We start from the raw sequence: 27,678 nt of genomic DNA, 5'->3' as shown, positions 1-27,678 counted from the left end.
TAGCAGCATATCTGCCAACATATGGAAAGCAGATCACTATGCCCTGAAAAAGTAAAAAGCATTATTTTAAATCTTTTTCTTCTGGAAAAAATTTTTTGATGCCTAAAACAATTGTTCTGGCACCTAGATATTTTTGCGATTTCTCCACCCCTGCTGTATAAACTTTCTTCTTTCATCCAATGATTTTTTAGAGGGGGGGAAGGTATTTTGAACATGAAAGTTATAAAAACTCTTTTTTTTCTCCCTACAAGTTATCATTATCAGCCTGCAGATTATGTGAAAGGTCAAAAGAGATATATGGAGTAAAGTAAGAAAAAAAAATACTCCCCCCACTTTGCATTTGTGGCCTACAATCTGAAAATGGGGGTACAAACTTATAAAAATGTAATAAATACAGTGAAACTTGCCTAAGACAGACAAAGTATAAGACAGAAACTTGTCCTGCATGGGATCAAGAAATAGTCCCATCAATAATTAGCACTTTTGTATGCACCTTTATAAAAACGAAAACCTGTTTAAAACAAAAGTTACAAACAAAATTTCAATCTCTTGACATTCCATTTCACACAAGTCCCATTGTAATAAAAATAAACTGGCATTATCTAAGTCCATGAATCAATATGAGAGAATCAGAAATGTTTGCATACCGTAAATCAGTATTTTAATGGTATGTATAGTTATGTATTATATGACAAAGATGAAGCGAAACATGGAACAGTTCGGACTTATAAGTCAACAAAACAGATGTACACAGAGAGACATATGAAATGTTCAACTTGTATCAATTTTCGGTGCTGACACCATATTTCTTCTTTACTTTGTCTATTTCTTCTTGCTTCTTATCAGTGTCAACTTTCTTGAACGCCTGCAAAAACATCAAGAATTATTACATGCACATTTGCTACCATATACATAATTTTTTTTCTTTTTGACAAAAAAAAATACTGAAGGTTGAGACAGTGAACATTTCAAGTTTTCCTTCTAAAAACACTTTATATACAGGGTGTCTAACAAATGAATTTCCATCAGGCCATAAAAACGGGGCATAAACTTAGCAAGACAATGCACAAGTCATCCCACTGATTCAGCATTGGTTTGGATGATTGAATCAGCAAGATGTACAACCTGTATGAATGTGCATCAATATGGAAAATTCCAACTTTCCCTTGCAAAAATTAAACATTTCTTTATGATTTGATGCAGTAGAAACAATTTACGCTTATGGTGCCATTTTTTTTTGGGGGGGGGGGAAACAGTCTTTATCTAGACTACAGAGTTTAGAAAGGGTTTAAGGTTAGAAATTTTTTTTAAATATTTTTCACCAAAGCAATAGTATTTTTTGCAATCACATAAAAACTCTGGCAATATAAGAATTTTTTAGAATTCTGGGTGATGTTGTAGAAATTCTGGACTAGGCACCTATGCTAGTCTGACATGTATGCATGTCAGTTGATTGAGGGAAAAAAGGCTTTATTTTGGGTGAATCTTACATTTCTGACATTTTTTTATTGTTTTTCCGAATAATAGTTTAATAATAGAGTTTTCAATGATTCAAAGTTGTCTTAGTCCTATCCATCCCAGATCAATGCCGATTCTAACATGAAATATCCATGTTTGCAGACAAACCAACAACAAAACATAAAACTTGATTCACATCATAGTTTCTCAAACTTTTCTGTTCATCTTCAGCTGCCTTTCTGAGCACTGCATATAATATCCTATTTTGTATCTCCACCCCCTGCTATCTTCCATCAATTACCAGTGGGCGATATTGTCCAATTTGGGAAACACTGATTTACATGGATGATTACCAATGGCTGTAGTTAGGAGCCTCTCACACCCATGGCCGGATTAACCATTAAGCAAAATAAGCACATGCTTAGTGCATCAAGAGAAAAGGAGCACCACAAAAAATTCTGATTTTTCATTGTCTTTGAAAATTAAACATTTTTTTTCCAGCATCAATCATCCAGTAGTAAAAAATCCTAAAATTTCAAGAACAGTCGAAGATTTTTATCGAAAGGCTGACTAAGGCCGCAACTGAAGGAGGCCCAGGGAGGGGGGAAATGTGTTCTCCAGAAGTTTGACCACCATGCGTGTCAATTTTACTCATTTCCTGTAGAAATTACAGGGAGGGGGGAGCAAAAATGGGTACAAAGTTCTTTTTCCCTATTTCACCCCCTTTCCCCAAGCAACAGAGTAAATTTTTGTTTCTAGTTGACCCTGAGGGTGACACAAAAGCAGAGAAACAAAAGCCCCAAAAAGAAGTCAACTGTGAACAAGAACTCGCATTAATGTTCAGTTTTTCGATTGAGATTTTACTCTTTTCCCATAAAGTAAACCCAGAGCCATCTCAACAGCATCATAGTTCCCCCTTCTCCCAAGTAAAACAAATTTTTCTGAGGTGCCCCCTACCTAGCTATATATACCTACACTTACGTACTTACTCTCTCCCAAATTTTAACCAGGTCAAATGAGACCTTTGCCTTTCCTTGAGGCTCTAGAGTCGTAGCAAAATAAACCTAATTCCCCCGCCCGCCCTCCTAAAAATACCTGCTTACCAATTTGTATACTTACTCTCAAAGATTGTAAGCAAATATAATTGTCATGAAGCCATGCATTAAGGTTAAAAGTAAAGGAGACGGAAGGTCACACTGATATTTCGAGTACTTGGGGCCTTCATATAAGTTAATCTGGCCTAGCTTATATACCACACACTAAATAATTCAAAAATTGTAATTTTAAGATGGAACATGAATGAGATTTTTAACATCCAATAAGACATGAGAAATGATAAAGCTTCAATTGTTTTGGCTTGAATTTCTCAAGCTAAATCTATGGAAATTTACTGAATAAATTATAATCACACAAATGAGAAATTTACCTTGTTAGACTGGTAATAGAGTACCACAAGGTATCTGTTGCAAACGTTGAAACCAGAAAGATGATCACAAGCATTCTTCGCATCAAAAATATCCTCGTACACAACAAAAGCGGTACCTCTCGTTTCTGGAGTATTTCCTCTGCAAAAACAAAATTGGCAGCAAATTAAAAAAAATAACTGGATTGTCACTTTCATTACAAAAAAATGATTGCATATGGGTGATTTTCCCAAAATTGACCTAAATTGTGTTCCCAGCAGTTTACGTTTAATATATTTGGCATGGATTTTTTTCTCCTCACACACACACATTTTCTATTTACGCTCCTGTTTCTAACACGCCATCATTTTATTTATAATTTTTCCATCAACAGACTTTTTTTACAATTGACAAAAAAAAAAAAAAAGGAGCAAGAAACAAAAAAAATGACACAAAAATGCAATTGATAGAAGAAATTGTTTAGAATATCTTAGTGCTTGTCGAAGATGAAAATAAACGACCAAAATTTATAGAAAATGTTGTGAGTGCCAAGCATAAACATGAAGTTAAGTGTTAAAATAGGCTAAATGCCACATCAGATTTGCTAAATGCCACATCACCATTAATTTTAAAAAAACTTTGCTGCTGATCAGAGGTGGCTCGAGCTTACCTGCCGCCCTGGTGCAAAGCCCCATTTGTTGTCCCTGAAGATGACACTGGCAGTGATTGACAGTGTTTTAGCTTAGGTGACGACCCTGGGTTAAAAAATATTTTTTTTTTTATACAAAGCCACACACTATTTTTTACCAAACAAAATGTGCGTGACCATTGTCCCACTTTTGAAGGAACTGTTTACATTTTGGTTTAGGGTTATGCTACCATTCTCAACTACATCTCATGACTTGATCCACATTACAGCTGTTATTGACCAGCCATCATTACCATGACCTCCCCGCACATCTTGCAACAGATGCCCCCTATAATGAATATATAGCATGAAAAAACCAAAATGATAAGAATCATTCCGGGCTCTGGAGCCCTGTCAGTCCCATTTTGTGGGGGGGTTGATCATTACTTACACTTATTTCATAAAGAGGAAGAAATACAATATAACAAGGCAACTTTTATAAGTAAATTTATTTCAAAGGCAGCAAAATTACTGGGTAGGAAGGGGCATCAAAATGCACACTTTCCCTCTCGTGACAAAGTACATGCTTGATTTTGCAATCAGGGTCCAAGGTCCTGTCCCCTCAAGTTTTTTTTAACATTTTTGTCATCAAATTATGGCTCAAAACGTGATGTCTCTATTGAAATTTTTTAAAAATTTGTGTCTAACTAAAGCCTAAAAAGCCGCCTTTACAAACTGTGGTCCAGTTGCACTGCACCCCTGGCACTCTCAAGTCACCACTCTCAAGTCACCCCTGCTGCTGATTATACTTAATATATCGGTAGTGGAGCAATGTCCCAAAGAATTTTTTGGTTGACATTTATTTTTGATAATTTTTTCCCCATTTTTTTGTCCAATTTCATGAGAATGACCCAAATGTGGCTTTGTAAAAACAATTAAATGGTATTGGTTGGGCTGTTGAACTCATTAAAAATTTGCGGAGAGTGTAAAAAACTGATATCCATAAGAATTCTGGCTGAAATATCTGCATCTTTGCAATATAATTACTGTGAAGTCACATGATTACCAGTCATAGTTTCTAATTCCGAAAATCTGGATGTTCATAAATACTTCATATAGGCCTAGAACCTTATCTAGTTGTATCAACGTTTAGAGTATAAAGGTAATTAAATACAATAGACCTACATATTTTTAAATCAAAGAACTAAATTCTTGTATCAACACCCGAAAACTTACACTCTGATTTGTCTTATAGCTCCATATTTTCCAAATATATCGTACATTTCCTCTGCTGTTATCTTGTATGGCAAGTTTCGCACATAAAGAATCCTGTTGACTTCGGGTGGAAGTCGAACCTGAAGTAAAAAAAATTACAAATATTACATTTATTAGGGATTAATATATTTTATTATAAAAATTAGTTTACCAATCAACAATGTGGGTACGCAAATTTTCAGCTAATGAGATAGAATTTCATCCAGGATTTCTTTTTCCTGGCAGCATTAAAAGTAAAATGAAGTGATATTTTTACAATCTTCACCAAATAACGGGCAACGATTCATTTCACTTTCAACTATGATTGCGTACTCCCCAGGGCCGCAACAACAAGAAACATTGTCAGTCAGGGCAACCTTGTAGCTTCAGTGGCAAACAACATATACAGTACTCGTGTTCTAATGAAAGAATGGTTAGAGCAGGGATTCTTAAACAGGTGTCCTTGGAAAATATTCAAGAGGGAACTTTATATAGTGGCATGAATTTTAATTGCACAAGGGGGTTCGTAAACTCAAATGTGAAGAACCCCTCAGTTAAAGAAAAATTCAGAAAATATTTCTGTGTTCAGGGCCGAAATCGGGAGTTTCACGTACCTCTGGGATTAATCAGAGTGGGAGGGATAAGTGACGGAAAAGTTGATCAACTTTGCCCAAGAATATTAAGACGACACCAATGAATAAGGCAAATACAAAAAGTTTTAATGGATTTCAACACCAATGGGTGTCATCTTCAGAGGAAAATTTAACCACTAGTCATGCTGACCGAGTTTCCCACTGGGGTTGAATACTAAATCTTAACGCTCGGTTGCTCAGCGGAAAAAGTATGTCTGTTCACTTCAAACATCGCGGTCAGAATGCAGCTGTGAGCCTGCACGAGATACTAATGCAGAGTCCTGATCAGACGCTTGCGGAATAGTACTATCCGATTGGTCTATTCAAATTTTCTTATAATTCCCACTCGAAATGAATTTAAGCAATATTGTATAAATAAATAAGCCATGGTGTTGCGATCAGGAGTGTAGATTTATTATCGTTTACTAGTGTATTTTTGAAAGCCTGAATATATGTGCCTTCATAGAAATAGTGAACCTCCTGGTTTCTGCCTTGCACACAGAGGCGTATTTAGAAGGAAGAGGGGGGGGGAAGCAAGCAAAAGCATAAAGCTGCTTCTGCCAAGAGAGCAAAGGACCAGGTGAAACACCAAAGAGGTGGTGTTTCACAAACCTTGACAAGTTGAAAAAATAGTTAGGCACCAGCACAATTTCACGTGGGCCACTTAAGTGATTGGTCAAAATGCTGCGGGTCACTAAAGTCATGTGAGGGTGTGCCATGGGTGACTTAAGTGATATGGAATTGCACCACGAGCGGCTAAACTGCACTGGAACCAAGCAGCCGAACCCGAACTGTCAGTGCTCTGTAAATATGCCGCAGGTCACTGAGTAATCTGTAAATGTGCCGAGTCTTTTGAGCGATCTGGAAATGTGTCAAAGGCCACATGAGTAATGTAAAACGGGCAACTTAAGTTCTCCGGAACTGTGTTGTAGATCACTCAATGTCCTATGAATATGCTGCAGGTCACTTAAGTGATGTGGAACTGCACCGCAAATCTGTAAATGTGTCGCGGGTCACTTAAGTGATTTATAAATGTCCTACTTGGTTGATTTTTACAAAATTGGGTTTGAGGCCATGGGCCACATCATGAATCAGAGGACCATTTTTGTCCTGCCAGGCCAAAGGTTGGGCATATATGCTGCACGAAGTGGCCTAAAATGATAGGGCTGACAAAGTTCAAACTTTGGGGGCGCCATCAGACTATCTTAATCTTTTTTTTTTTTTTTGCTTTAACACCACAAATGAATCATAGAAGAGCCCTGTGTAAAATCTGGCTTTGGGGCTCGCCAAACATCTAGCCTAGTGGCCTTGCTTTGAGTCCCCGTACTGAAATCAAAATCTTTATCACCAAATACTACTTCAAGCTGCAAAATCTCTTTTTTAACTTGAAATTGATTTGGGGAAAATGTAGGAGAAACTACTTACATTTGCTTTCCTTTGCATCGCCATCTTACCAGCGTATGTGTAATTTTTTTTCTCGCCTGAAAACACGAACCTAACGGACGGCCGTGACTTCAATAAGGGTGCTTGAAATCCACGGAATGTCCCGTTTTCTAGTATGGTCATTAGTTTTTTTAATCTTAAGCATCGAAATTTCACCTTCCTTTCCCACGTACTCCGTTCTTTCTGAGGTACGATCTTGAGCTGATCGTGATATAATAAACAAAACATAACTGAAATCCAATTTTCAACATTTAACATGAGGTTACCTACTCCATTGATTAGAAACTTGATTTCTCGCCATTTCCCACAGAATTCCTATCGCCAAATATGTGGAGGAGTATCGTTATTAAATGGAAGGGGTTGTACAAATATTTGGGAAAGTCATCGCCCTTGGGTCCCTAAGGTCAGTCAATATGAGAAACATGTTTTTCTAGTAATAAAACTGTTTTAACTGTGAGCTTGTAATTGCTACTGACGAGCACGTGCTAATATTACATTTACTGAGATACTTAATGCAAATAAAAGTAATAATGTAAATTATAATACTAAATGTAATAATATATTTCCGTTATATCTGAAGCAGTGTTTCTTTACCTTCTTTTCTCCCATTGCCCCCCCCCCATGCCTGAGCGAAGATCCGGAGGGGGAAGTGATTAGGGCAATCGCCCCTCTGAAGAGCAAGAATAATATTGGAAAAAAATTTCCAACCTGTTAAATACGGGATGGTGATGCATTTGCGTAATAGCCCAAGTTGCTTGTACGACACATAGCCTTGAATACGCTTGCCTTTGCTCGATTAGTAGCTGGAGATGCCTGCCTCCATTCCATTCGCAGCTGAAGATATGTACTTCGGCTTCATTTGCAGCTGAAAATGTATGCCTCTGTTGCAATCGTAGCTGAATATTGACTGCTGAAGATGCCTGCCTTCACTCAGGTATGGATTCCGGGGGAGAGGGGCAATGGGAACGACCGCCCCTCTCAAGAGAGGTGAACATGACACTATCCCCCCAAGTGCAGATCTAAGTTGGGTGATCATCCCTTTCGAGATGAACAATATGGGTTAAATTTGTGTGTCCTGTAAAATACAGGACAGTACAATGAACCTAGACAATAAGTTGCTTCTCCCAGACATCTGTATCTGTTTCCACTCAGTTCGCAGCTGAAGATGTTTGTATTCATTCCATTCAAAGTGGAAGATGTCTGCTCCAACTTCATTCACAGCTGGAAATATCCATCTCAGCTTCATTCACAGATGAAGATGTCTGCCTTTGATCAGGTGTGGATCCATTGAGGGAAAGGGGATAGGAGCGATCATCTCTCCCAAGAGCCAAATAATGTGGGAAAATTTCTCTCCCATAAAATATGGGATGATTCAAAGAACTTACACAGTTTTTCCGTTCCGGACACGTCGTCTTGAATCAGCACCTGGCACTGTCTTTGTGGTTATTGAAGTGTTGCGTGTCCAGGAACAATGTCATGGATCTGAACAAGCAGTAGTTCAAGATGGTAGAATCTCAACTATATTAAGTTCTTGGGGTTTATTAGGGTCGTTTATGGAGGCAGAGCACACACTGGCCTGATTTGACGAGCAATACAATTCTGTTATTGTACAGGGCTGCAATTAGGGAAGAAGAAAGCTGGTCTGGTTCCCTGGGCATTGGAGGCAAAAATTTCACCCTTTAACCTCCTTCAACATTACAAAGGGCACCAAAGTGTTTGCTTGTCCCGGCTGACCAAGCATCTAGTTGCGGCCCAACTAATAAACACAGAATCATTTGCTTCAAAACAAGTTTCTTGTTTTCAAGCGATCTATTTTCATCATGTGTCGCGGATCAAATTTGCTTGTCATATCTGTCAAGTGTATGATTCTGTCTTATTGTTAATTTCATGCATTCTTTCAAATGGGGTTGTTTTTGCAGATGTTATGAGGATGCCAAACTGCCAAAAAAATGTTTGGACTCTCTCGAATCATGCATTCTTGAATTTCACTGTTTTGCATATTCATTCATCTTTGCGCCTCAAAATCTCTCATAGAACTAAGTGATTAGAATTCAGCAATGCCAGTCTTTCAACAAGACATCTACTGCTGTGCATGACTATCTTATCAACATCATTCCCTTTTCCTCGATCAAGCAACGTACCTACTACTATACCAAACACCAACTCTGGCCATATCACTACATTGCAATTTACTGGCATTAATGAGATGAGTTGGAAATGAAGGTGGTCTATCAGTGGTTGCCTCCAACTCTTTAGGGAAAATATCTTATCTATATCCTCCTTCGGGTTTGAACATGGAAACTTGACAGCAACTTTTATGGTGGTAGAAGAGCATCTTACCACCACGCCACTCGGGAGCATAAGCAATGCACCTGGAGCTCTCAACAAGTCTGGCACAATTGACAGCTGATGTGCAAAGATATCAGAAGCCTCTCATCCATAAGATGTTGGAAGGTGTGCTTGTATGTGTAAAAACAGTGAAACCTTGATTTAATGCCACTATTTATTTCACAGCAGTCTGACGCGTTTTATATAGAATCACGGTTTTAACATGTGTGTGATTCCTAGAAGTGAAAGATTTGTTTACTGAAAATTTCTGGTGCTAAATGGGTTTGGCGCGACATCAGGGACGGTAATGTATACAATGGGGTTTAAATGTATTTCAGAACTTTTGATCCGCCTCAATATTTATAAAGTACGAATTCCTAGTAATGATTAACCTGGAATCCTATTTCAATTTACCTGCATATATTTTCCAATATAATATAATGTTCTCTCAATGTATTGCTGTAAACTTATTTATGCCAATTTTATTTTTCGTTTGTAGATCATGTTGAATCACAGTATACTTCCAGCTTGCAATTCTGGAAGTTTTCATATGCCTTTCAACCTTCAGTTCATCGAAGAAAGGGTCATGTTGGTGTTGAGATTGTTTGACAAGATAGATCCAGATAAGGTAAGAAATCATCATTACGCTCATAGTTGTGGGATTTTAAAATATTCATGTTTCATGTTCATTTGAGGTGAGCATAGGCTGGTGGTCAGGCCCGTCGTTTAGGGGGGGGGCGTCTAAAAATGGTACATATATGCAAATACATGTATACATACATTGAGTACATGTGCTTCCCCCCCCCCCCCGGAATGACGGCCCTGTTGCTGGTGGTTCTCAAAGTGTGTGTGCATGGCTTGAGGCACCACCGACCATTGTCAGGGGTGCCGTGGCAAACTACCCCTATTAATATATGTCTATTCAATACCACGAAGCAATTCTTTTCTACACTATTCTGGGGAGTCACGGATACATGTCCACTAGGGCAAGGAAACCGCGGAAGGCAAAACTTTGAGAAACCACTGGCATATTTACGAGGAGGCTTAGCGGGCTATGGCCCAGGACAGAAAATTTGAGAAATCAGCGGCCAAGAAAAGTAGTAGAATGGGAAAAGGGTGCCAAAATTTGTAAATCCACATCTGCCTTTAGAGCGAAAGACTTACTCAGTGAGTAGCTGGAGAGTCTGCAAGCATATGAATGAACAAAATATTGTGTAAGCGTGGGAGTGGACAAAATAGTGCGCAAGAGATCAAGGAATTAGGTCAGTAAGCAGCCAAGACAATGACTTAGTGTGCGCGCAGGCATGTAAATGATCAAAAGAGTTAGAGCAAGAGACCAGGTCATTGAATGACCTAGAGAGTATAGGAGTGACAAAGGAAGCAAGGGACCAGATCAGTGGACCAAAAAGTGACTTGCAGACACAGGCATATTTACAGGTGTGGAAGACAGAACGAGTTATAGCACAGGGAGACAAATTTGAGGAATGGGAGTTTAATGAGGTGGAAATGCAGTGGTTTGAGATTGGTTATTATTAATTTATTAACATTGGTGTAGCATAATATGAAACATTAAGAACAATTAAACAGACATTGCTTCACAAGCGACCAGCACCGTGGTATTGAACGGAACCAGACAGAACTGAAGTGAAGTCGCAGAGGAAAATCTTTCCTATATATATATATATATACACTGCAGATTATGATGTCTTGTTGACATCATCATGGCGGATCAATGATAATCCTATTTGCATATTGGAACACTATTCACAACAGGAAGAAGGGTGGCGAAATTCATGCACCCCACAGGCGGCAAAAAATCTGTTTCTGGGGATTGCTCAGGAAGGAAGCAATAAGAACCTTCTTCTGAGGGGGTAGGTTAGTAAAAGTTTGGGAACCTATTTTGTTCTAGCATAAAGAACTGTAGTATTAGAATGTTTGTAACCCTTTCAATTACTACCCCCCCCCCCTTCATGTGTTCAAATATGGTTTCGCACTTCCATCCTGTTCTTCCACACAAGAGACTTTTGGTGATGGCATATTGGTGAAAGCCTCATCTGTCTCTTTGCCAATATCTGTGATCCAACCTACTACTACTTAAACGTACATGCATCCTGCACACATTCCTCTACGGAATTTCTAATGAATTGGCACATGCCGGAATGTGTGTTCTGAATGTATGTGTGGCCCTAATGTATTTATTTTGTCGAGTTGTGCCTGTTTCATATTCATGCTGCCATCTGCCTCCCATTTTCTGAAGTAAAGATGGAAATGCTTTTGCAATTTTCATGTTATGTCAGTATCGTGTTGTAGGTCTGCCTGCTCTCCGCAGAGACTTTTTCAAGTGAGAGATCAGCTCGTATTCATGCGTCGAAGCTGGAAAGCCGCAGGAAAACCAACTTCAGCCTACCACCATTGCGCTGTGAACAGGGTTCGAACCTGGATTCACTGGACGAGAGTCCAGCACAATGCCCACGCAACCACACAGCGGCTGGGATCCAACCTGCAGACCTGACACTTGCCTTCATGGTGGTAGCTGAGCATCATACCACCGTGTAACTCATGCCCGATAACGATCGATTAGTAGAACTGTTTTTATTCTATTTTTTTATCGTTTTAATGAAATTATAATCATTACGTATGTTTCAATTGAGTGTTTTTACTGATCATTCCCACAGTTTTCATTTTGTGGTGTTTTTTTTCAGTTGACTCGAGATTCACATTTTTACAATGACTGTGGATTAGACAGTTTGGACCACGTGGAAATTGTTGTGGCAATCGAAGATGAATTTGGTAAATGATAGATTTTTATTTCTCAATATTTTTTTCCCTATTTTTTTCATTTAAGTATAAAAATCAGAAAATATATTTATATTAGCCAAGAGAATACAGTATAATAGTGCAATAATTATAAACAGTGGGTTTTTAAAAATTCGAAACAGGAATGTGGACAAGGTGCATGTGCGATTTAGTAGTAGTAATTGGGTTTTTCAAATTGTGACTGTGCTAGGCATATTGAAATGTGACCAATGTTCCCTCTAAGCCAGTGTTTCTCAATCTATTTTTCCTTCCTGCACCCCCAGAGCAGTGTGACTTACCTTCCCGCACCCCCAGAGCAATGCGACTTACCTTCCCGCACCCCCTTGGATAATACGTGTTTTACATGTTAGAAAATTCAGGGTTTTTTTTTCTGTAATTGATTATATTAATTATCCGATAATTCATTTCTATGCATTTGTTTACTTATTGTTTAATGCCTTTTCAGCTAGGGCTAATATTCAATTTTGGCTTAATTTCTTTGAAAATTAATCAAAAACGAAACTAAAAAAAATCTTACTATGTTTTGAGATTTGGAAAAAAAATTCACGTTGAACAGTTTTTCACTTATTCATTCCAGCCGCAACAACTAGAAATTAATGTTTCTTTGACACTTGACTGAATTTCTTGACGTTTTTCTTGAGTCGTGTGTTCACGACAGTATCAAGTCTAAGCACACAACATGCTAATAACACGAATTACCAATGTAAACAGACCACAAAATAGTTTAGGTAAATAATGACGTTTTTTCTCAACCAAAATGGAAAACAAGTAGGATTGCTAATTAAAAAAAAACTTTTATACAACACAAAATTTGTGTGACACATTTCTGCAAGCAGAAGCTAGATGAGACGTCAAAATATAGGTATGATTCATATTATTTTAGGAATTGAAAAATTCAATTTTTATCATTTTAATTTCCGTGAATAATCAGTAACATGTTGTGATATTTTTTCCATCTCACGAAAATGCACTCCCGCACCCCCAGTTGGGAACTACTGCTCTAAGCTATCGCAGTGAATGGTTTTGCACATGTAGAATGTCAAAATTCACCATTGGTGTATGTGACAAAATTTCCTTGCACAGAGAAAACAGCTCAGCTTAAGTAAAATTGACCACAAACTGAAGAAAGCTGCTTTTTTATTTACTTTACACGTGCCTTCACTATAGAAAAGCCATTGCAAAGGCAACACTAAACATAAATGGAATTATAGCGGCTTGTTACAGTCCAATTAGGACATTGTGAATTGACAACAGAAATGTTTGTCGACACAGGAAGGGGTACACCTGATTGCCTGCATAGTCTTGCAGGTTGATAACAATAACGTACAAAGAAAAAATGAGTCTTGTTTATTTACCTTAGTTCCAAAATATGCAAAAAAAAAAAAATTGATAATATAAACCAAAGTCCTGATAATTAGGAGCAAACTTTTCGCATGTTATGTTATCAGTCTATTCTGTACTTTGTGAAAGTGATAACATTTTCCATGATTGTAATAAGCTGCATCTACTGTATTATTATTTTTATCATTTGATCATTCTTGTCGCACCACTGTCAATTTCTGCACAATAGGGCTAATTAGACAAAGACCTAAAACTTATTGCGATTTTGCAAGGCAGCCTTTTTATACTCACAGTGAGGTTGGTGTGCTAGCCTTACCCTGTGGGACTTTCAGCAGTAGCAATCTTTTTCTATGGTCATGTCGCCATTTCTGTTATACCCCTGTGTCAGGAAATTTTCTGACAAGGACGAACCAGCTATCGAGCTCGCAACACTTCTAAACAACCTTTTCGTACTTTAGGTGAGTATCTTATCCTCCTGGGTTACTGCTCCCCCTACTATTTTTATGAAAGTGCAGCAGGTATAATGTCAGAGAGCTAAGGGAAAGAGGATGTCACAAGTACTCTTGCAAACTCTTCCAAAATATTCTCCAAAGTTTTCGTGCCCTTTGTACTCTTCCAAAGTTCCAAAAATAAATTTATGGAAATTCAAACACCTATTCAAGAGTTCAATAAACAACCAATTTTTCTTCCTTTTTCTGTTAAAAATATGTACACTTGTTATTAGGCCTAATACAAAAAAAAAAGTGACGTGGGGAATATTCATTGATTTTTTTCCCTTTCTGATGCATAATTCTATTATTGCTTTCAGAATTTGAAATACCAGAAATGTATCATTATCGTTTGATGCGCCCAAGGGATATCGTCCAATATGTTGCTGACAGATTTGATATCTTTGAATAGGTGAGTGAGTGCAATGAAGATTAATTGATATCAACTATCAAGTTAGTGTATGAAGTAATTCTTTGATCTAACTGAATAAACTTGCTAAGTAAACTGAGCATAAAATTGTAACTTATACTGTGAAACTTTAGCAATGATTTTCTGTCAAAAAAACGTAATAGCAAATTATTCGTGCACATTTTACGAACCAACAGATTTTTAGGACTAGTCCTCTGGTCCCTAACTATATGCAGTTTCTTGGATTATCTTTCCCATTTACAAAATTTGGATTTTACAAAGTAATTTTTCAAGTCGGTTTGAGTTTAGAAACAAGCATTGACTTCAATTATATTTTTTACAATTTTTATGTTTAACCCTACAGTGCATGATTGTTTTTTTATTTTTTAGAGCAAATTTTTACCATAGTTAATGAAGCATATACATTACTGCCAAAGTCCAATACCGGCCAATTTTGTTGTAAATTGACTTTGCCAATGTCTGGATTTCAGGTTTTGACTAACCAGTTTGCGAATTGGCCAGAGATCTCTGGTCAAAGTCTGATAACAAAAGACATGATTCGGGATCATTGCCAAGTTTGTTTATTGTTTCATGATAATTATGGGTCACGTTAGCTATGGTAACCCATCGTATAGCGGTTACGACGCTGTAATAATTTTTTTCTTTCAAAATTTAACGGAAAAACTATGTGTTTATAGTATTATTTTTGTAGTTTTTTTCTCTGAGATTTCTCTTTTTTTTCTCTTGTTACATAGAGCTAATCCAATACAGCTACACATCAAACTTTGGCCAGGGATCTCATGCCATTTCGCAAATTGGCTGCACTTCGGGCTTTGCCCGTAACATATACAGTCAAACTTCATTAATAAGTCACTCTTGAGAGAACAAAAATATGACTTTGTAAGTGGAGTGACTCGTTAAATGGAGTAAGCCATGGCCTTGCTGATTCCAGTCACTCTACTGATGCATTCATGAAGAATACCAAATTTCAGTTATTCAAACGCGAGTTCAGTCATGAAAATTTATTACTCGAGTTTTCATTAACCACTTAATATTTATTTGCTACATAATTGCACATTTGAACAACACAAAATATTACTTTTTTCAGTTTTTGGAAACAAAAGTATTGTTGTCTTGTATGGCAGTTTAATTCTTTTGGGACATTATTAAATGAAAATTAACTATTCTTTACGAGTTCAAAAAAAAGTTTTGTTTTTGTGGGATTGGTAGTTTAAGATTTTGTAATGTTCATTGTGAATGGAAAACTTTCCCTATACCCCTTAATTTGCACCTCCTGAAAATTGGAAGAAAGCCTAGTTCATTAAAAAAGATATAGAATTTTGGGCGGGGGGGGGGGGGGGTTTAGTCATTTCTAATTGTCACTTAAAGGTCAATTTTTCATATTCCTCCACCATAATGCTTCCTTATCTTTAAAAGGAATGAACTTTATTTGTAAATTTGTATAACATTCTGACAGTGGGGTGAACACAGGGTTACAAATGCTCAACAATCGTCCAGCATAGATGTGTTGAAACCATCAAAAAACCGACAGAAACATTGGGCGGCTTAAACTTAACATTTTTTCCCATCTCATTAAAAAACCAGTGAATTTCTGCCATGGACACTTTGTCAGCAAAATTTAATCAAAATCCGCAACTCGCGAAGAAAAAATTCCGGCTGAACAATTCCCAAATAAGAAGTCCCCCAATACTGAAAGAATCTGTCAACAAGCCTGTGGTGAAGGAGTGGGTGGTGGGAGAAGGAAATGGAGGTTTCAGTGGCATCTGCTTGAATTGCTAGGTAGATATTTGACATGGTAAGAGTGAATGTTGAACTTATCGTGTATGAAGAGTTTCCGATTTGAATGGTAATTTTCGAAAGGATGAATTTAGAAAAGTGAGACTCATTAAGCAAAGAGGGTGACATATTATCAGGAGTTTAATAGCATTCGAACCCCATAGAGGACAATTAGGATTTCCAAAAAGTGACCCAGTAAACGGATTGACGTGTTACCCGGGTGATGCACTAACGAGGTTTGACTGCATACACACACATTGTTCATAGGTAACAGGTCGTATGGCATTTTATTGGCAAACTGCTGTTCTTAGAGGCATATACTTCCAGTTAGAAAAAGTATCCAACTAACGTGTAGCACTCGGATATGTCATTCATGTTGCAAGGGATAATTATCAAAATAAAAAAAGTAACTTTCTATACCATCCCTGTGTGTCCAAAAATCCAATTACAAAGTTGTTGTCCTGTATCTCCTGCCGACAACAAAAAAAAATTCCATGTTTCTAAATTGCAATATTCACCGAGACATTCTTTGAATTCGAAAAATGAAGGAAAGTTGGGAAAAACAGCATTTAAAGCAGTTTTTTTCTCAACTTTCTCAGTGGATATTGCAACTGAGAAACACAAAAATTTTTTTTGTTGGCAACAGGAGAGACAGGGCAACAACTTTCTAATTGGATTTTTGGGCACACGGATGGTATAGAGTTACTTTTTTTATTTTGATAACTATCCAACCCTTTGCAACATGAATGGCATATCTGAGTGCTACACAGTTATTTCGATAGTTTTTCTAACCGGAGGTAGAAAACTCTAGGAACAGCAGTTTGCCAGTAAAATGCCATACACCCTGTTACCTATGCACCCTGTATAATCCAACTGTTGGAATAATATCATTTTCCCTTTTTTACTGTGTGCATATTCATGTTCTTTCTCCATATATGCAACGTTTCCCTCTTTTGGGGGACTTTCTTTTTTCCCCCAACTTGACCATTGCTGTATGACGTTATTCTCTTTGCCTGTATTAAAAATGTCTTTCGTCTGACTAGACGTGTGTTTCGTTTCTCTCTCGTCACCGTCTCATCCCTTCCACACTCTGCCACCACAGAAAAATATTTTTACAAAATCCATTTCAAATTGTATTGTTTGTACAGGGTTTTAAAATCACATATAAAATAAATGTATTGAATTATCATTACTTTCCAAATGTGATTCAGACTTTTCTTTTTTATAGAAAAAAAAATCGGATTGCAAACATTTCAATCCTCCAGTGCAAGATTTTCATTTTTGGCAGGTTGCAAAAGATTTAAATTTCTTTTTTAACTGAGCAGTTTTACTGCCATCTATGAATAGTTTTTGAACAAAAATGAAAGAATAATGAATGTCTCAAATAAAGTTCCCAATTCGTAACGGAAAAGAAACATAAAAGTAGATGTTGCCATTTGGCAGCAGTATGTACTGTACGGTTGACTATTTTTGTAACCTCGACACGAAATCGCCAGTAAGAGGTTGAATATTATTCACAGTAAATTTTTGACTGCTGCATCATTTCAGTATAGAACCTCTATCAATTTTGTTCTATAGCAGGGGTGCACAACCTGTGGGCCAAATGGAACCTGCCAAGGGGTTGCCATCTGTCCCACAAAAAATTTTCCAATGGGAAAAAAAAATTTGTAAATATCATTTTTAAAAATTCAAGCATTTACAATTTTCACTTCAAAATATGGAAGCATCAAAAAGAACACGAAAAAAATCACAACGCTTACACCATAAATACGTTAGGGGCCATGCATATACACGCATCACATTTGTACATGTATGAATTCATTAGAAATTCCTTAGAGGAATATGTATGAGGTGTATGTATGGTTAAGAAGTAATAGAGGAAAAATATCAATGCACACAATGATATATATACCTATGCTGACCACATTTCCTTGATAACAACACTGGAGATCAAGATCACTACAGAAAAATGTGGGGCATCGCCACCCAAAATATTGTTAACAATAGTTACAATTAGTTTTTTCCGCCACTATATTATTATAAGGTCAGATGAAAAATGGGATTTAAAAAAAAGTAAGTTAATTCCCTTCGAAATTTTTTTTCAGAGTTGACAAATGAAAATTCACAATATATTTTTTTTCAGTAGGGGGCCGTTCAAGTATTACGTAAGCAAATTTTTAGCCATTTTTGACCTCCTCCTCCCCCTTGTCAGCAAAATTTTGTCATCAGCTCTGCCCCTCTGAATCCCAACTAATATTTTCATAAAGGGTGGTTGATGACATAAGCATTATCCCCACCCCCTCCCCCTTGTCATCAAAAGTCAGCAAATCGGAAACCCCTTCCCCATCGATGATGACGTAATACTTGAATGGCCCCTAAATGGTTTTTTGATTATTATTGTACTGCAGTTGGAAAAAAAAAGCTATAAGGACAATCCCTTTTACTCCTGTCACTTACCTTATTCGCATATCTTATGGCTAGACATTATTTTTAGGAACTTCTTAGATAATCCGATGTGGTTGTTTTTCATGAACCTCAATTCATAAAGATCATATGGAAAACGATAGGATCCTCGTTTAAAAAAAAAGTGTAGATCAATTCCTCGAGAAATTACATAGAATGTTAATATGTCTAAAGCCGGGATTACACCATAAAACACTATAAAAGTTTGATAACAGATCTTTTATAAAACTTGAAAAAAAAACAGCCAATAAGCCTATATGTAACCAATAGAGTCATTGGTTAAATTCTTGAAGTTTTATAAAATAACTTTTATCAATCTTTTATAGTGTAATCCTGGTGTAAGACACTGATTAACAATTTCTTGAAAAACAAGTGAATGTTATTCTGGGTATAGAAGTATGTTACGCCATCTTCTTCAACAGATTGCAGAGCAGAATAACAATGAATCAAAATTCAAACAAAAAAAATTTTGTCAGAAAATTCTGAATAAACTGAAATGGCATTTCACCTTTTATTCCCATAAATATTAAATACTTTTAGTGAACTCCAATCTCATCTCTGTGTAGGCTCATAATGGGGGGTCAGGGCAGCCTTTACTTTCAAACGCACTGTAAGCTGACCTAATCTTCCATTGCTGACATCTTTACTAGTACAAGAGAGTTCCAAGTTCACAATTTTCTTTTCGTTTATACCTTATTGCTATTCTGCCCTGCTGCTAATACGACAACATAACTATGATTTTATATTCACAGCAATATTTGCTGGTCTTCAAGAATTTTCTTTAACTGACTTATTAATATTCTATCCACTTTCTCGAGAAATTAATCTACACTTTTTTAAAAACAAGGATCTTACCTTTTTCCATACCAGATAGTCTTTCACCTCATCCTATCTTTATGAATTGAGATTCGCAGAAAATGGCCACATAAAACTATTTGAGAAGTTTCTAGAAATGGTGTCGAGCCATATAGCTAATTTCTTATTGTATTCATCACCTCGAAAAATTCTGTTACTTTTTTGTTAATCCCCATTTTACACTTGGCCTTATTGTATTAGTCCTTGATTTTAATAAAGAATAGATGTCCAAGAAAACTTCATAAGCCTGAAAGTACAGGGTAAAAAAAAATAATTGGGATGTCCGAAATTAATCCTGTAAAATGAGTCATATGGTCACCCTTATATAAACAAGTTTCTGGTACATGAGCGGTATCCAATATTCTGGAAGGTTGTGCACCCGTGTTCTATAGTATCTTAATATTCATGTCTGAAATTCTAATATTACTTTTTCTTTCTTACAGGATGTCCATGAATCTTTGCTAGTGTCTTTTCTTCATGGACAATGTAATTAGTTATGTTTCTGTGCGTAATAAAGTTTCGTGTATTGGAATAGTGTTTTTATTAGCGACTGAAATTTTATTGAGTCCTGCTAAGCATAGAAAGAAATGCTGAGAATTTAAAGCTTTTTGTTTTAATAGCGTAAAAACTTGCGGAAGAAAAACTTAATAAGGCGGGCGAATTAAAAGTAATCTCTGATTATGAAAGTAACAATCTTGACCCAAAAAGGGACATTTCTGTCTGGCCTCTTGAATGTCTCGCTTCTGACTAGTGTCGTTCTTTCATAAAGTCTTTCTTGCTCCTATATTGAAAATTCAAAAATTCTGTTTCAGGGTTTGCAAATTTATGGATTTCATCAATTATAGAAAACACAAATAAATTGTACACTGAGTGGCCACTTTATTATAACCACCTGACAGTTTTAAGCAAATGAGCTATGGCATCACACTGTTCTGTAATTTTGAACATGTCAGCATAATGCTTGTACTCTCACTTTCCAGTGTAGATTCAGTCACAAATGTTTTCAGGGAGACCGATAAAAAGTGTTTGATCAATCCTGTATTATAAAAAGTTTTAAATGATTTGTAACTTTCACAAAATATTTTACTTGTTTTGTGCAATACTCACATTATTTTTAGTGAAAACAAGATATATGTTCAGGAAGATTTTAATGTTATAAAAATTTTCATTGTATTTATTTTTCTTTATAACATGTGCAGATTGCATGTTATAAGCAAAAAATAATTCAAAGTTTTTACCCAAGCATGAAACTTACAGAAAATTCTATACATGAGATACACTATAGAAAATTTTGAAATTTACAATTGGATATTCAATGAAATATGGGCATTTTAAAGAAATTATTTTCCAAGTAAACATGCACAGAAAATTTGAATTTTTTTTTTTTAAATAATTTGATTGTTTTGCCAAATACATAGACAAACTTACATGAAAATCCCAATTGAATGTTGGCAAAATTCAGAAAAATTTAGGTGATATAATGAGCTATAATTCAAGTTACTTCCTGAAAGCAGCTGTATGTTGAGGGATTGTCTACAAATTGGCATCTTTTTTACTTTGTCATTTGATTACTTTGAGAATAGGCCTAAAGCATTGTGCGAATGAGCAAAATGTATATCTAATGCTGTGTAATAGAATAACACACTTACATAATGTCAAAATGAACGAAAATAATAAAAATGCCAATTCGTGAAAAATTCCTCAGCATACAGTTGCTTTCAAAAGTGACTTGAATTATAGCTCACTATATCACTGATTCAACTGGGATTTTCATACAAGTTGCCCTATATATTTATTAAGGAATTGTTTTTAAAAAAAATTGAAATTTCCCATGAATCCGTACTTGAAAAGAAGTTTTATTTTCTAAAAATACTTGTATCTCATCAAATATTCAATTGTTTCATGTCAAATTTCACTATAGTGTGTCTCATATATAGTGTCTAATTTTCTATAAGTTTCATAAAACTTGGGTGAAAATTCCACATGTTATATGCAAAAACATGCGATGAAAATTGAAATTTTTATAAGTAATCTTTATATTTTTCTGCACATATGAGCTACTTTCACAAAAATGCATACAAGTAATGCACAAAGCAAGTAAAATATTCTGTGAAAGCAACAAATCATTTGCAGTTTTTATGATACAAAGGAGTGGATCAAAAAAATTCTCTTTTTCAATTTTTTTGTCAGGTCCCTAAAAAAACACTTGTGACAAAATTCCTCAGTGAAAAGTGCAAGTTCAAGCATTATGTTTACATGCCTGAAATTACAGAGTTTCATCAAGTATTTTTTTCTAAAATACAAAAAAATGTCTAAACTCAAAAGTGAACACTGACTTAACACTAGAACTGCAGAGCTGCCATTTTGACAGCAGTTGGAAATTTCATTTTTATCTACATTTTAAATACACTATAAATGCATTTTTTAGGAAATAAAATTATTTTTCCCCTTCTAAAAGTAGAGTATAAAATCACCCATGCTTCGTCACATTTCAGGCATAAGCAAACACTCAAGGTATTTAAAAAAAAGATGGACTAATTTCTAAAAAGCAGTAGACTGCATTCATATAATCTGCCTTTACATGTATATAAAACACAACTATTTTGGCATCATTATACAAGTATATAAGAAATGATAAAATTGTAAACTACCTTGATTCTTTCTGATAGTAAATTGAGTATTAGCTTCAAATGTAAAATCTCTTGGCTGCTCCAGCTGGGATGAGGGCAGTGCAGGGTATAGGTGGCGTAACCCAAATAATTCAGGTCACGATCCCACAAGAATTTTTGTGTGAAACGTGTTAGTTAGCTCTCACTAATTTGTGAACATACAAAGCAATGCAGGGGGGGGGGGCATTTCCCTAAAAATCCTCTTACAACAATATTTTAAAACAGGCAACCCTAGTTCTTAGGCACTTGGTTCAATCTATATATCAACATTTACAGCAGTATCACATGAATTTTTGCAATAGTGGTCAAAAAGACTGCTGCAGTAGTTCTAGCGTTAGCTTATTTTTAACCCCTGTAACACTCCTTACATACATTATTGATAGTTGGGATTTAGAAGTATGAAAGCTGTATAACTACTTTACAATTACCAGATCACAGCAAAAGTGTGGGACAACTAGTTTTTTAAACATTACGATGATTTATAAATAAAAATTCACTTTCACGTTCATCATTGTAAGCAATTATAATGCAACTTTGCAGAGGTGTAATACTAAGGAAATAGTTGCGGTGAATGCATTTTTTTTTCTCTCAAATGCATTTTGGTTCATGTCACCATTATTCTAAAACAAAAAAAATCTATGTTTCAAATACCAAGCAAATTTGTGTGCGTGTGTGACTGGTACTTATAGTATCAGCAAATTAATTGACGGTAATTGTATACAATGCACCGCTGCATACAAACTAATTTTTTTTAAAGAAATTTCAATTTCTAGGGCTTAGAACTAAAACGATCTACCAAAAAATTTACATGATAATTATTTAATTTTTTCATGATGTGGTACTGAAAGGCTACATTAGTGTTCCCAGTGACCAGGAAAGTCAGGGAAATGAAAAATGGTCAGAAAAAATTTAAAATATTTAGCAAAAGTTAGAGAAATATTTGATAAATGTCAGGGAAAAGTTCTGTTAAGGGGGAAAAAACAATTTGAAAACAAAAATTCAAAATTTGTAAGGTTAAGATTTTTAATTATACATGCAAATCCCGTTATAACGAACTCCAAGAGACTGGAGAAATCACTTCATAATAATGAAATTTCGCGTTATAAACAAATTCCAGATTTTTAGATTGCACCAAAGTAAACTTATCTGGAAGAATTAGAAAAGTTTTCGTTAAAACAAGATTTTCACTATAACAGTATTTGTTAAAAGGAATAGACTGTACTTCTTTCTTCCAGAGTTTTGGTCAGAGAAATGATCAAGTAGATTTTGCTGGGAACCCTGCATACACGGTAGTATAGGTACAAGTAGAAGGATCTAAATCTTTTTAAAGAATGTGAACAACAACCCTTTTTCATTCTTTAAGATTTCAGTACTGGCAATACCAGAACTTTGTACACATGGATAACACATCACCGCAGATTATAGGTAGGAAATTATTATATGTTGGATTTACCCATGGGCGAGAGAAAATTTTTTATTGTAAAAACAAGCATGCTTCTTTAAAAAAATAGGTAAGTCATGAAAATTGAAAGAATGCACATTGAAATTTTTATTTCACCTGATGTAATTCTTTTTGCAAATCCGCATTCGTGGTAACTATTGCAACTTGAGCTTCAAGATCTTTGTACACAGAACGGTAACCTGAAAGAAATGGAGGACCATCAAATAAAAGAATTGAGTATGTTGCAGCATATTGTACTGTATACCCTCCGAGCAAAGCTTGAGTGTTATAATCTGGGTGGGGTTGCTTTTCCTGTCAAGATGGTTCCAAGTCCAGACCTGTATCAGATCAAAAGCCTGTGGGTAGGCCCTGATCATGTCCTCATTTTTAATGTCATTTAAATCATTAAATATGCTTTTGGAAAAAAAAATCATTTTCAACTTTCAGGAATTTTTTTAAGAAAAAAAAAATCGCACTGCATGATACATTTTTCATCAGTGTGTGTATGTTTTTTCCCACAGGTATTTACACGCTTTGATCAATCACTGCCGAAATTCAAAGAAAACAAGAAGCCTCCAAGCAAGCCAGATGCTATTATAGCTGTGGTCTTCTTCATTATACTAGTATGAAGGAGCAGGTTGGAAACTCTCTACTGTAGAAGAAAACCACCAAATCCATTTTGAGATTATAATTGTGGCTTAGCAACAGCTAATGCTGTGTTGTAGAAAGCAGTTACACCCAGGGTCGTCTCAACATAATCACGGGCCTGCCCTTTGGGCAAAATAATATTGTGGGGCCCCTTCTACTGTTTTACAATTTAGAGGCCCCTGGATCATACCCTAAGTAAGCCCCCTGTGTTAAGACAACCATGAGGTTACCTCTTCCATCCAGAAGTAACAAAAATAGGTGAAACGACCTAGAAATAACCTTTGATGAAAATCACCCCTCCCCCCACCGAAAAAATTCTGTATATATATATGTTACAGTAAATGTGATAAATCGGTTATTATGAATATACAAATACAAATACAACGCCACAACAGGCAAAATGCCCAACGAGGTGGCTGATAAAAAGATGCCCATAAAAATATGGATGTCATATGTTTCAAAAATACAGCAACCCCATTAAAAATGCAATTAACACAAATTATAAACAATATATACACATGATAAAATATTATACAATGCCCATAAAGAATACTTATGGTTGTCTTATTCTAAGAATGGATAGCTTCTCGATTTACCCCAACATGTTTATCGTATTTCTTTTTAAACGTGTCAATTGTGTTACAATTTACTACCTCCGAGGGTAAGCTATTCCATTTATTAACAACCCTATTAGAGAAAAATTCCCTGCGACACCATAACCTTGCATTGTCCCTCACCAATCGATACTGGTGTCCCCTTGTAAAAGCAGTTGATTGGCGGTGTACTAAAAGTTCATGGTCCATCCTATCCATCCCATTGAAAATTTTGAACACTTCGATCATATCTCCTCGACACCTGCGTTCATCCAATGTAAACATATTCAAAAAATGAAGTCTCTCTTCATAACTCAAGCCCTGTGTGCCAATAAGGACACGCGTAGCTCTTCTCTGCACCCCTTCAATCAAGTCTATGTCCCTCTGTAGGTATGGTCTCCAAAACCTTACCGCATACTCCAGTCCAGGACGAACTAAGCCTCGAAAAAGCGGAAGAATGACTTTAGGAGAACGCGAAGAGACCTTTTTGAAAATGAGACCAAGCATTCTATTCGCTTTTTTGACAACCGCTGAACAATGTTCAGAAAACCTAAGTCGCTCGTCAACGAGAATTCCCAAATCGGTGACTCTAGTTGCATCCGGGATAGTGACACCATTCAACTCGTAAGAAGTATATGAAGAATAATCGTCAATCATCTCTGTAAGTTTGATAAATTTATCACTTTTACCAGAGACTATCAAATTTACCAACAATGCTTGATGCATAAATATTATAAAAATTTTCACTTTTACTGGGGACTGAGCATAATATCCAAGCCTACCCGGTAAATTTGATAAATACTTGAAATTTATCTATTTTACCAGTGATTATACCAGCATGATACCCTAGGACAGAGGTTCTCAACCAGTGCTCCGTATGCAGTTCCCAGGGCTCGGCAGCTGCTAGAGGAAAATAAAATAAAACCGGAAATTTTATAAACGTGGTCAACCTCAATTATAACGACATGAAAAATTTTGGGAAATTTTGTCGTTATAACAGAGGTGTCATTACAACCCAGGTTGACATTTCCAAGACTTTCTAAGTATACTAAATATAATAAGATGCAATCAAGTTGTGTGCATGAAATTGCTTTATTATATTCAGGGTGACCATATTTGGTCAGAAAAAATACAGGAAATTGAGATCATAAATACGGACATCACCAATTCTCGCTAAAATGTTGAAAATTGTCAGAGAAATTGCTAGTTCCTTATAGATAACTATTGGTGAGAAATGCAGTGCTATAGCAAGTTTTTAGAGATTTAAAATGTATGTCACGGGGGGGGGGGGAGTTTGAACACAGCCAGGGCCATCTAAATGGCATCACAGTCCCACGGATGTAGTGATTTTTCTGAGGATTCCTACTTGGCTAGAGAGAGAGAGATCGAGAAGCAAATACCAGCTTCCCGATTTCATTCTATCAGAAAATTTGACCAGTCATTTTCCGACGCTCTTTCTGCACTTGAGGCTCCCTGGATTATGCCCAGGTAAGCCCATGCATTAAGATGGCACTGAACATGGCAAATATGTGAAATTAATATTGATATATATATTAATAATTACCACACACACATCCATATCTTATGTTGTCTGGTCTGGTCCCATTCAGTTTATATGAAAAATTTGGCTACAATCAGTCTAAAATTGTAGATTTGTATAGAGAACATACACACAGATAGATAAATCAATCTATGTATATATATATAATTGATTCCAAAAACACTTGTGCACTGGAAACGTGTTCTAACATGCGCATCCCCTCACTATGCGTGGGGTGTGTTGACGTCATTGCACTCTGATCCCGCCCATTCACAAACGCTGCATGCGACTCAATTTACGCTTAGCCTAATTAGTAACAAAATGTGGTCCAATGAAGTATTAGAGTAGCAATTATTATTTATTTTATTTTATTTTTATTTTTTTGGACAGACAGTGTGATTTAAGCATCTTAGAGAATTTCATGAAAATAAAATAGGTGATTTACCGAAATTTGGTGATCCAATCAATGAAACGGTGGGATAAACATCATCTTGCCTGTAGTACCACAAGCCCTTGACGTGAAACGTCCATGCATCTCTCTCATACTCGTGTAGCCTTATCCTATTGTCTTGCTTGAAAGACACAATGCGATCGAAAAACTGCTTTGCTATATATGTATAAACTGCTGGTATAGCTCCTGCAATGCCTGAAGCCCCATAGAAGCCATTCACCTGAATTTAAAGATTCAAAAAGAAAAAAAAATTTCTATTGCATTGCAAATGCAATAGAAATTTTTTTTTTATGCATTGCAATGCATTGCAAATGCAATGCATTGTGAAATGCAACAATTTGCAGCATATAGACAAAATTTCAATATCATAATTGTTGCATTAACATAGGAAAACATGCAAGTCACAAAAATTAAATTTTACAAGATAAGCCAAAGTCTCTGCGGCAAAGAAAAAGCTGTAAGCCATAAATACTCATTGCTAACGCCACCTTTGGAAAGCTGTAGAAACTAAACTATTTCTCTTAACGACTTACTTTACCATGTCATTGTCGTGGGGGTTCTAACTATCTTAGGCATTAAAAGCTAATTTCAGAATTTTTGTGACTTACATGCTTTCTTATGTCAAAGCAACAATTATGCATGAATTCTTCAACAATAAGAATACCTTTGGTGATGCTACGAGCAGATCATAGGAAGCTTTCGATGATTTGAGTATAACATCCATATAATGCCTCGTCAAGTTGAAATAGCCAGAAGCTAGCTTTATTTGAGAATCTTGCTCTGCTGACTTGAGGAAATTTTGAACAACCTTTTCTTCCTGCATTATCCTCAATGGTCTCATTTGAATAAGTGGATACACGAGAGTGTCGGTGTCCTTTGCTTTGAATGACGTGTCACAAGGATCAGTAACAGCTGGTTTGACAAACTTTTGCAGTGACTCGTTAGCTTTGCTGATAAATTCTTCATAATTGCCTATAAATATATTCATACTAAATGCAAATTAAGAAAAAATTAGCCTCT

The 27,678-nt window shown here is 36.0% G+C and overlaps 3 protein-coding genes across 5 annotated transcripts in view; 1 reads left to right on the top strand and 2 right to left on the bottom strand.

Moving 5' to 3' along the window:
- Positions 1-644: 644 nt before the first annotated feature.
- On the bottom strand, positions 645-6,878 carry Sf3b6 (splicing factor 3b subunit 6). Its single transcript, XM_089241737.1, has 4 exons — positions 6,801-6,878; positions 4,726-4,844; positions 2,885-3,023; positions 645-865 (listed from the first exon to the last, which is right to left on the bottom strand). The coding sequence occupies exons 1-4, from the start codon at positions 6,822-6,824 to the stop codon at positions 782-784; spliced, it is 366 nt and encodes a 121-aa protein (XP_089097863.1). The 5' UTR covers positions 6,825-6,878; the 3' UTR covers positions 645-781.
- Positions 6,879-6,998: 120 nt separating this feature from the next.
- On the top strand, positions 6,999-19,848 carry LOC149078141 (acyl carrier protein, mitochondrial-like). The gene is made up of 5 exons (XM_089241734.1): positions 6,999-7,221; positions 9,646-9,774; positions 11,849-11,936; positions 14,113-14,204; positions 19,760-19,848. The coding sequence occupies exons 1-4, from the start codon at positions 7,075-7,077 to the stop codon at positions 14,202-14,204; spliced, it is 456 nt and encodes a 151-aa protein (XP_089097860.1). The 5' UTR covers positions 6,999-7,074; the 3' UTR covers positions 19,760-19,848.
- Positions 19,849-19,904: 56 nt separating this feature from the next.
- The window catches only part of PGS1 (Phosphatidylglycerophosphate synthase 1), a 56,571-nt gene continuing 48,797 nt past the window's right edge, over positions 19,905-27,678 (bottom strand). For all 3 annotated transcript variants that reach the window (XM_089241731.1, XM_089241732.1, XM_089241733.1), the window contains exons 6-9: positions 27,323-27,630; positions 26,653-26,878; positions 23,544-23,626; positions 19,905-20,097 (exon numbers count right to left, since the gene is read on the bottom strand). In XM_089241731.1, the coding sequence (XP_089097857.1) occupies positions 19,978-20,097; positions 23,544-23,626; positions 26,653-26,878; positions 27,323-27,630 (737 nt within the window). In that variant the 3' untranslated portion in view covers positions 19,905-19,977. The remainder of the gene's footprint in view (positions 20,098-23,543; positions 23,627-26,652; positions 26,879-27,322; positions 27,631-27,678) is intronic.

Source organism: Pholcus phalangioides, unplaced genomic scaffold (assembly GCF_987345545.1).
Source record: "Pholcus phalangioides strain wild (caught in Gottingen) unplaced genomic scaffold, Ppha-v1.0 ptg000014l_1, whole genome shotgun sequence".
NCBI lineage: Eukaryota > Metazoa > Arthropoda > Arachnida > Araneae > Pholcidae > Pholcus > Pholcus phalangioides.
This window is presented reverse-complemented; position numbering and strand designations above follow the sequence as displayed.